Genomic DNA, 10,896 nt, shown 5'->3' with positions numbered 1-10,896 from the left:
ATAAATAACTTTAACGGAACGGTCGTTCCTCTGGGACTTCCTTCTCCACCCAATGCTCAACAGTTCAAACTATGTACGTTTGGTGCTCGATTCGACCGCGATTCAGCTTTGAATCCAGAATTTCCGTTCCACAGGTTTCCCATCTGGAGCAGGAGCTGGAGAGGGAGCGCTGCTCTTCGTTAAACCAGCTCAGGAGGAAGCAGGTGGAGGTGGAGGAGACCAAGCAGGAGGTGCAGAAGAAGGAGAAGCAGGCTGCTGAACTCTCTGCTTCCATAACGTGAGCAGTTTTCTTCTTTTCAGTCCTTCAGCTTCTGGCTCCGTCGGCGGAGTAAACGGGTGTAAATCCATAGATGTATGACGGGTGTAAATCCATAGATATACACTATATTGCCAAAAGTATGTGCACCCCAGCCATAAAGCCCAAATGTAGCTCTTCTCCTGTGTTTTAAGGAAACACAACTCGCAGTTCCATAATATACTCTCACTGATTAGTGTATTCTGTACATATATATAATATATAATACTATTTTTTTTTTGTTATTTATCATTTTGTCTAGAAGTTGTACATGTATATAAACACAGTCTGGGTGAAACGGTAGACCCTGGTGTAACCGGAGGCGTTTTATTATTCTGGACATTTTACGACGTCTTTTACAATCATCTGCCTTGTGATTTGACCACCACGATGTTCCCAACGAATCCACAAAACATCTCTGTGTAACCAGTATTTAAATTCCAGGCCACCGTACAGCCTTCGGCAGCGTGTGGGTCGTCCTCAAAGCGTCCCGCAGAGTCTTATGACTGAGTCAAGACTCGCTCACATTGTCCCAACAGCTCCGTATGTCCTTATAAATATCGTGCCTTTCCTTCCTTCTCTTCCCGAAGTTCTTTCTGCTCGCAAAGGAGATCTCTCTAAGAGTTTCGATCAGTCATTAATAAAGGTTGCTGAAGATTCTTGTCTCCGGCAGTTACGATAAGGTTCGATGAGGGAGGTTCGATGTGTATAAATTCTGTTTTCGTGTGTTGTTGTTTTTGTTGTTGTTGTTACAGGCAGCTGAGCTCTGAGATGAACGCATGCAGAGAGGAGCTTACGGACATGGAGAAGGAGCTGCTGCAGCTGAGGAGGGACAGCAGCACTAAAGCCACACAGCTGAGTCAGATGGAGGAGACGCTGCAGGAGACCAAGGGCATGCTGGACAAGAAGAGCGAAATGGGTATCGTACATTAATCTGTGAGGGAGTAACTTTCTTATACCATAAAAACGGTGGAATCTGATCGCTTGTGCGTTTTTTCCCAGTGTTGGACCTGGAGGAGAAGCTCCACCGGAGTGAGATGGACAGGCGGAACTCTCTACAGCGGGCTCAGTTGCTAGAGGAGCAGTTACACACAGTGCGCGGCGAGCTGACCGACACGCTCGGCCACCTGGAGGAGCTGAGGGACGTGCTGCAGAGGACTCAGCTCACCGCCGACCAGCAGCAGGCCGCCATTCACCAGCTGACCGCAGAGCTCAGGTGAGGCTCCTCCCCACAGTCCATACGCTATCGGTTCGAGGAGTTCACCAGCGAGGTGATTCTGATGCGATCTGATGGACGTGTCTTCTAACGCTTCAGCTCCGATTTTGAGCACAAAGGTCTCTCGCTCTCCTTTTAATAAGCTGCCTGAGAAGTCTGAACAGATTTTTTTTTTTTTTTTAACAAAAGCTTTATGTAAATACATATATATTATGCAAATATATGCAAATTGTCTATTTTTTCCCCCCTGAATAATAAATTGCTTGATTTGGTGCTTTAGCATCGTACCCAAGCACACACACTTCATGTCACTTCATATCCTCAGTCCACATGCCCTGCCCTTATTTGTTTGTTTGTTTGTTTGTTTAGATAAATCTGTGTTAAGAAACCTGCAGTTATATACTGTAACCTGGCTCTGTTCGTTTTGTACCCTAAAAATACAGTTTATAAAGTTGGAGTTGGTTTTTAAAGAACCCTTATCTTTATCTTTAAGAAAACTTGCCTTACAGATAAAGGCGACAAAGAATAACATGTTTTTAAATTTTTGCTAAAAGTATATAGGATATGAAAACATTCACTGTGAATTTTATTTAACTGTTTGTTTATTTATTATGGATGTCCACATCACGGATGTACAAGTAGTAATTCACTCACTTGTGTTTTAACAAGCTGAAGATTCTCCACACGGGGGCGCTTCAGGCACATTGTGGACACAAGCACGTGCTTCATATGTGACAAATGATTTCTCTCAGTAAAGGAAACCCCATGATTTATGTCTGAAGACTGTAATGTGCATTACACACACACACACACACACACACACACACCTTCCCCCTTGATGTCAAAATGCCAGCTTATATCTGATGGGAAATGTGTCCTGTTTTCTTATATTTTTGCTCATGTGGCTCAGACAAACAAGGAAAACATCCCGTTCACTCCATTTCTGGTCGTTTTCATGCATGCACGCTTTCTGCATTGTTGCAGAATTTCATTTAATATTAGCAACGTGTTATTTTTTGAAAAGTTCAAACTCGGTCCACTATAAAAATACATTAAATAAATAAATGAGGCACGAGGAATGTGTTTAAAAGATGCCACATAATTATGTGACTCTCATACACACTGATCATTGATGCTATAAACTGTTTAGATATTATAGATGATTTGTGTAGTAACTCGAGGTGTCTGTTGTCGGTTTCATTTCATACATGTGTGTGTGTGTGTGCACGTGTGTCTGTGTGTGTCTGTCTGTGTGTGTGTGTGTGTGTAAAGGGAGAGCAAGCAAGAGCTGGAGGAGAGGAATCATGAGGTGTTGGACATGGACACTGCACTGAAAGAGAGACAGGGAGAACTTCAGCAGAGAGCAGAGCTGGTAACACACGCGCACACACACACGCGCACACGCACACACACACGCACACACACACATGCACACACACACGCACACACACAAATACAGGAGCCGAGCCAGAATGCGGTATTGTGCTTAAGACATAACGAATCAAATACACAAAAATACTATTTTCCGCCTTCAGAGTCACTCTTCCTTTTCATTAAAGGTGCAGTATGTAACATTTCTGATATTCTGAAATATAAAGCAAGTCTTAAAGGTGTTGCACCGAACCGATGCCCAACAACCGGATTGTGTATTACGTGTGTTTATATGCTAACCGATGATCTTATTTAGATCCTTAGATTAAAGCCATCGGATCAGATTCACAGATTTAAACTGTGTCGTTCTCAATACGCATAAATACCATAAAAATACTATGTAAATATTTATGAATCAAGTGACTCCTTGCTGGCATTAGAATGCAAGAAGGTCCGATATGTCCTCACTTTAGACAACCAGTGAGGCATACGGTCATGAACTTATAATAGACACTGACATGCATCATAACGTGTTGGGTAAATTATTGCCTGTGTTGTGTTTTTGTAGTAACACATTTTGGCCAGAAGGGGTCTCTAAAATGTTATTTAGGACGGCTTTTAAAACCGGTTTATGGTTTAAAATAAATAATTAAAGAAATAAAAATAATCGGTAAAAACGTGTTAATGTCGTTCAACGTCGTGTGGTTAGGACTAATAAAAGTTCCACGGTTGAGTTTATTTGGTTAATGTCCAGCAGATGGCGCTGACAGAAATACTGTGGAGGTCATTATTGCTTTTCAGCGCCTTATATGTACGTATGGATAAAATGTCAGTGAAAACACTTTGCTGCGTTTGACAACCGCAGCTCGGCCAGCTGGACACGGTCGTCAAGGAGCATAAGCTGGAGATGGAGAGGAAGGTGGAGCATCTGCAGGACGTGCTGAAGAAGACCGAGAGGAAGCTTAGAGAGAGAGATAAACAGGTACAGAGCTCTGTGTACGCTTTAAATGTAGTTACAGACAGTTATCTGAGGACACAACGGGCGGGTGTCTCTGACTCTGTGGCATCGTGTGTAGGTGGGGTTTCTGACTGAGAGGCTGGAGCTGATGAACTCCCAGGTCCAGGGGAAGGAGGATCTGGAAAAGGTGAGAGAGTGCAGCCAAGTATCACAAGATTATATTAACGCTCTCGTTCTAATATGGAACTGTTTCTATAGTAATGGCTCGGTTTCAATTTCCCGCCGATTTTATTGTTGGGATTTATTATCTGTACAACTGTACTTGTTTAGTAATGACTGCACTTTAAACTTGTGTGTGTGTGTGTGTCAGAGTGTGTTGGAGCTTGGTCAGCAGCTACGTGTGTGTCGCGAACAGCTCCAGAAGAGTGCACAGGATCTGCAGGACGCACACACTCGCTGCGACGCTCTGAGCAGTCGCCTGGAGGACGTCACACAGCAGGAGAGACAGAAGGTACGCAAACCTTTTATACGTTCATACGTGCAGGAGGAGCAAGAGGCCACGCCCCCTCCAGTAGCACCGACAGGAACCGAGGCCACACCCCTTTGTATCATGATGTACAGTAATTTCCTAGCCAAGAACATCACAGTAAACAGAAAGCTGGCTATGAGAGTTTATTATGTAAATGTAATATTATGTAATGTGTGTATAACACCTGTGTGTGTGTGTAGAGGAGAAACACACACACACACACACGGGTGTTACCTCGCTCTAGACCTTTGGCCAGGGTTAATGAGTAACTGTATGTAAATGTTCGGTGCACAAATGTTAAATCTGATGGTAAAGTCATGACCCCTTTGCCTCCGTCATGCCGCTCAGCTCCTCAGGCAGCTCCTCCGGGGCAGGAACCGAAATCACTTTTGGTTCCTCAGCTGCAAACAAGTTGATGAGGATCTGAGAAGGTTAATCAGTATTGTACACGCAGCGCCGTCTGGCTTCGCTTATTGTTTCTCTTCTCCTTTTTTCCTTGTTCTCTCCTTCATGCTTTCTTTTTATTTCAACAGACGGTTCCTCATTGTCTTTCTTCACACCTTCTCTTGTTTACCGCACTAACATAAATGGCTGTCTTGCTTTATGGGCTGTGTGTGTGTGTGTGTGTGTGTGTGTGTGTGTGTGTGTGTGTGTGTAGGTGATTGACATACAGCAGCTGCAGGAACAGCTCCGTGTGGTGGAGACTCAGCGGCTACAGAGCGAGGCGCAGCTGCAGGCCACAGTCACTCAACTACAGCATGACCTGGAACAGCAAAGGGAAGAGAACAACGGAGAGGTACACACACACACACACACACACACACACGGCTATTTTTGTTACGTGTTTTAGTTTTGCATTAAAGTCTAATGTGACTAACAAATAAAGAATTAAACTTAAATAATCACACAATGAAACTCGACATCGTCCGTTCTTAATCGCACAGAAGAAGTGTGTAAGTGAGGAAGAAACACACTCCATGTCATGCTGCAGTAAGGAATGAGTCACTGACATGGTGGTGTGATGACGTAAACGTAAACATCCGAACGTTTACCGAAGGATTACGGCGTGCAAATAACAGTTAATAAACAACAGCTAATAGACGAAATGTAGAAATCCTCGTGTCCATTAACACACTTATCTGTTGTTTGTTTGTTTGTTTGTTTGTTTTTTAAACCCTAAAGGTGTCGGCTCTCCAGCAGACACGCAGCCAGCTCCTAAAGGTGTCCGAGCAGATCTCCGTCAGCCTCCGTAGCTCTCAGGAGCAGCTGGAGGAAGCCAGAGCCGACGCTGCCGAACTCCACACACGGCTCCAGGCCACACAGCAGCTCTTACAGCACGCCAACGAAGCGCTGCTCATTAAGGTCAGAGGTCACATCACGCATCAGAATAAACAGTCATACGTTTTTCTATGTAAACAAAACCCGCTGATGTTTAAGGTCAACTCTGACCATCAAAAATGTCGACCGCTAAAGATGAAATTTGGTATATTCGTTATGTTTGGGGAATTTACATATTTTGGTGAAAATAATAGATAAACACATGTGTGTGTGAGCGTGTGTTCATGTGTGTGTGAGCGTGTGTTCATGTGTGTGTGAGCGTGTGTGCATGTGTGTGTGAGCGTGTGTGCATGTGTGTGTGAGCGTGTGTGCATGTGTGTGTGAGCGTGTGTGCATGTGTGTGTGAGCGTGTGTTCATGTGTGTGTGAGCGTGTGTGCATGTGTGTGTGAGCGAGCGTGCATGTGTGTGTGTGAGCGAGCGTGCATGTGTGTGTGTGAGCGTGTGTTCATGTGTGTGTGAGCGTGTGTGCATGTGTGTGTGAGCGTGTGTGCATGTGTGTGTGAGCGTGTGTGCATGTGTGTGTGAGCGTGTGTGCATGTGTGTGTGTGAGCGTGTGTGCATGTGTGTGTGAGCGTGTGTGCATGTGTGTGTGAGCGTGTGTTCATGTGTGTGTGAGCGTGTGTTCATGTGTGTGTGAGCGTGTGTTCATGTGTGTGTGAGCGTGTGTGCATGTGTGTGTGAGCGTGTGTGCATGTGTGTGTGAGCGTGTGTGCATGTGTGTGTGAGCGACCGTGCATGTGTGTGTGAGCGACCGTGCATGTGTGTGTGAGCGACCGTGCATGTGTGTGTGAGCGAGCGTGCATGTGTGTGTATGTGTGTGTGTGTGTGAGCGAGCGTGCATGTGTGTGTGAGCGAGCGTGCATGTGTGTGTGAGCGTGCGTGCATGTGTGTGTATGTGTGTGTGAGCGATCGTGTGTTCATGTGTGTGTGAGCGATCGTGTGTTCATGTGTGTGTGAGCGATCGTGTGTGCGTGTGTGTGAGCGTGCGTGTGTGTGAGCGTGCGTGTGAGCGAGCGAGAGTGCGTGCGTGTGAGCGAGCGAGAGTGCGTGCGTGTGAGCGAGCGAGAGTGCGTGCGTGTGAGCGAGCGAGAGTGCGTACGTGTGAGCGAGAGTGCGTGCGTGTGAGCGAGCGTGCATTTGTGTGAGCGAGCGAGAAAGCGTGTGTGTGAGCGTAAAAGCGTGTGTGAGCGTGTGCACGTGTGTGTGTGCACGTGTGTGTGTGTGCGTGTGTGTGTGTGTGTGTGTGTGTGTGTGCGAGCGCAACAATAATGTCAGTTTTGGACCTGCCCAATGTGGAATGAACTCATCAGGCCAGTTGAGAAAACAAGCTCCAGTCTCCTCTAAACCTCAGGCGAACAATCAGATGATCACCTGGTCGCTCCCCCTCACTCCCCCACACTCCCCCTCACCTGGTCGCTCCCCCTCACTCCCCCTCACCTGGTCACTCCCCCTCACCTGGTCGCTCCCCCTCACTCCCCCTCACCTGGTCGCTCCCCCTCACTCCCCCTCACCTGGTTGCTCCCCCTCACTCCCCCTCACCTGGTCGCTCCCCCTCACTCCCCCTCACCTGGTCGCTCCCCCTCACTGCCTTCTCCTTCAGACAATTTCGTTATTTTTATCTCTCTCAAATATTGACGCTCCACCCAAAAGACTCCCGGCTGTGTTTACCTGTAACTGTTGGGTGTGTCCACGAGGCGTTAACAGGTATTTTCTCTGGGGGTTTTTCTGTCATGCCTGCAGATATTTCCAGCTAATCAAGTTCATTGTTCTGATTCTCAAGGTCACACCCTCAGAGCCTGTTCTACTCGCTGTTTTACTGACCTGCCATGCCGGAGCCTCGTTAAACGTGGCCCCGGAATACCTAGAGTTTTGTAACGAGATGCTGGAAATCGTTTCAAGATCTTATGTGAGGAGGCTTCATTCTTCATGGAGAAGCGGCTTCCACCAAGTTAAATAGCCTGAATATATTTGCGTGTAGAACATCAACCTGTCTTCATTTAGTTTGCTCACTTTTCCTGAGAGATGAAGCGGAGACGGGTGGAGAAGGTCTGTCCAGGCTTCTTCATCCACACCCACAGGTTTCTGATGCAGCTCCAGCAGGAACAGATCAGGCATCGAGTGGTGCAGCTTCTCTTAGCACAAGGCTCTGCTGGGGTCCCAACGATCCAGAAATGATCAAGTTCTTGATTGCACTCAAGAGTCTGGAGAACATTTGCGGTTCTGCAGAAGCCTAGTTGCATTACCTGTGCTGTTTGTTTGTTTGTTTCCTATAACCCAACCCACCACCAGGAACCACTGAGCAGATGACCATCACATCTCAAAGTAGAGAAAAAAATAGTGCTTTATTTACAGTCGTCCATGTGAGCAGACCCGAGTAGCGAAGATCTACATCTACACCAGTGATGACGCCACGCCTCTCAGTCAAAAGTGCCACATAACACAAACCTCCGGGTGCCGTTTACCACACACTCCCTCGGTCCACGAAAGACTGCCGCCCTCAGAGCTGTTATTATTCTTTTCTTTTCTTTTTTTTTTTTTTTTAAGAACATTGGAACTCTCTGTTCCTCTGTGGTGAAGCTCGAAGCTGGCGTGAGACGATATGGGTGTGTTACAGTCGAGAAGATTGTAAAACATTCAAGCCGTACGTCCCGAGGTGTACGCGGCTTTTAAATAAATAAATAAATAAATAAATAAACTCACTAGACGGAAAGGTAACAGCGAGACGCACCGCGTCTTCTCATCTGTTACGACTTCCTTGTTCACAAGATTCATATTTCGTTTTCAGAATGAGCGTTTAAATTGTTTATGAAAATATTAATTATGATTAATATTTTTATTTTTTTCTGTTTCAGGAATCGGAGATCGCACGTCTCCAAGCGAAGATCTCCAGCCTCGAGAGAGCCTCCACCCTCAGCTCAACGCTCCATCACGAGTCTAGCGCGTTCGCTCCGCTCTCCCCTCCCCTCAAAGCCCTGTTGCCCAGCGCCCCGCCTTCCCTCGACGACCCCCTCGCTCGCTCCAGCATCTCCTCCACATCCTGGCAGGAAGCCTCTTCGGATGTGTCTCTGGAGCTCTCGGAGAGCTTTAAGGCCAGCGTGAAGGCGGCACTGAAGCCTCCGAGTTCCCCACGCGGCGGGTGGCAGGGATTGAGCCACACAGAGCTCTCTTCCAGCTCGGACATGACCTTCAACCCGCTTACCTACATGCTGGACAGAGAGGAACCCGAGGAACCGGAGATGGACTCTCTGTCAGGCATGCTGAGGTTTGTTAACCAGACTCTGGCCCTGCAGGATCAGCACTCTGACACACACATCCAGGCAGGTACACACAGCAACGTGAGCTCAAACAGAAAAGAAGGGATCTCTTAATGCAGATGTTTCTCAGCAGCTTCATAATCAGACTCTCAGGATCACGCAGATCTCAGTGGGTTCTTTAGATGTTCTTGAGCTGCTTCTGTTTTCCTTTTAAAAGGACTACCTCGAAGACGGCTCTAAAAAGTATGGAAACGGCGTCTCTAAGGCTATTCTTGGACTTCTGCAGAAGTCTGGTTGTATTTCCTGTCCATCTGATGCTCCGGTTTCATCTCGCAGGACTTGTTCATGTATTAAAAACAATCCTGATCACTTGAAAATCTATTTTTACATATTTTTTTTACATATATATATACAAGTCTTGCTGTCTTTAATAAATGAATTATTTTATCTATTTTATAATTTATCCTTGTTTTATTTTCGATTTGTGTTCATTTACCTTCTCCACTGTTTAATTGGATCAGTGTTCTACAACAGGAAGTGCTGAAGGAAGTATCAGGAAACCTCTAACTGGGGTGGAATGTTTTCCTAACCTCACGTGTTCCAAATGTTGTTTTTTTTTTTACTTTTTTGCTTCGTTAGTTATCAAGTGAACATATTATAATAATGACAAATTGGTGGTTTGATGTTCCTCACCGGTTCCTCACCGGTTCCTGGACTGAATTGATATCCAGCAGTCATTTAGTTTCTTGGTATCTCATTTTGTTTGAATAAAGAGCATCAGTTATGCTGGTGGGGGTCACGGTGGCTTAGTGGTTATCATGTCTGTCTCACACCTCCAGGGTTGGGGGTTCGATTCCCGCCTCCGCCTTGTACATATGTGTGGAGTTTGCATGTTCTCCTCGTGCCTCGGGGGTTTCCTCCGGGTACTCCGGTTTCCTCCCCCGGTCCAAAGACATGCATGGTAGGTTGATTGGCATCTCTGGAAAATTGTCCGTAGTGTGTGAGTGAATGAGAGTGTGTGTGTGTGCCCTGTAATGGGTTGGCACTCCGTCCAGGGTGTATCCTGCCTCGATGCCCGATGACGCCTGAGATAGGCACAGGCTCCCCGTGACCCGAGAAGTTCTGATAAGCGGTAGGAAATGAATGAATGAGTTATGCTGGTGAAAGCTGGCTATCAGAAGATGATTGCTTTGCTTCACAAGCGTGTAATAATCACTAAACACTGGGGGAGTCAATCTGCTTAAAGCTCACGACGTTCTCTCTCAAAAGGCATCTTATCTAAACAAAACCTCTCACTGTACACATCAGATTCTCTTAAGCCGCTGATCGGATCTTTCCTGAGGTGTGTGGGGTTTGTTATAAACTCCCTGCGGTGAAAAGCGACAGCAGGACAATATTCATTCACCCCACAGATTCAAACCGTTAACCCTGCTGACGCGGCATTTTAAGCTCCGGCATTTTTGTATTTTATTAAATATTTGATTATTTATTTCAGAACAGAACATTTACTGAATTTAAATTCCTTTTCTATCGGTTCAAATTTAAATTTTATGTCTGTCTGTGAACAAAAGAGAATTTAAATTAGAATAAAATAAAAAAAACTGAATTTAAAATATATATAAAATGGGTAAATATAATTAAAATTAGTAACAATGAAAAATAGAAATTGAATTATAGCTACAAGCACGGCGGATTTTAATTTAAACTTAAATTAGGATTTAATATTTAATTAAAAAACTAATAATAACAAATCTTTTTAGGCCACGCCCACTTCAGGCTTTAAATTGAACCTGGATATTTGGAGAACTCCATCAGATGGGTTAAGAGACGTAGATGTTAAAGTATGTAGAAAGTGTAATGAATACATGCATTCAGTTATAACCTGTTATATAGCATCCGTAATGCCTGTTCATTGGTATATCATCATCTGTTAT

General features: G+C 45.4%; 1 protein-coding gene across 2 annotated transcripts in view; it reads left to right on the top strand.

Moving 5' to 3' along the window:
- Positions 1-9,413, top strand: part of ccdc18 (coiled-coil domain containing 18) — an 18,599-nt gene extending 9,186 nt beyond the window's left edge. For both annotated transcript variants that reach the window (XM_027158179.2, XM_027158180.2), the window contains exons 18-27: positions 135-277; positions 1,051-1,214; positions 1,298-1,511; positions 2,784-2,883; positions 3,748-3,864; positions 3,959-4,027; positions 4,211-4,351; positions 5,028-5,165; positions 5,552-5,731; positions 8,561-9,413. In XM_027158179.2, the coding sequence (XP_027013980.2) occupies positions 135-277; positions 1,051-1,214; positions 1,298-1,511; positions 2,784-2,883; positions 3,748-3,864; positions 3,959-4,027; positions 4,211-4,351; positions 5,028-5,165; positions 5,552-5,731; positions 8,561-9,076 (1,782 nt within the window). In that variant the 3' untranslated portion in view covers positions 9,077-9,413. The remainder of the gene's footprint in view (positions 1-134; positions 278-1,050; positions 1,215-1,297; positions 1,512-2,783; positions 2,884-3,747; positions 3,865-3,958; positions 4,028-4,210; positions 4,352-5,027; positions 5,166-5,551; positions 5,732-8,560) is intronic.
- Positions 9,414-10,896: the final 1,483 nt, after the last annotated feature.

The sequence above is a fragment of the Tachysurus fulvidraco genome, chromosome 22 (genome assembly GCF_022655615.1).
Source record: "Tachysurus fulvidraco isolate hzauxx_2018 chromosome 22, HZAU_PFXX_2.0, whole genome shotgun sequence".
Taxonomy (NCBI): Eukaryota; Metazoa; Chordata; class Actinopteri; order Siluriformes; family Bagridae; genus Tachysurus; species Tachysurus fulvidraco.
The sequence above is the reverse complement of the archived record's forward strand: the minus strand, read 5'-3'. Positions and strand labels throughout refer to the sequence as shown.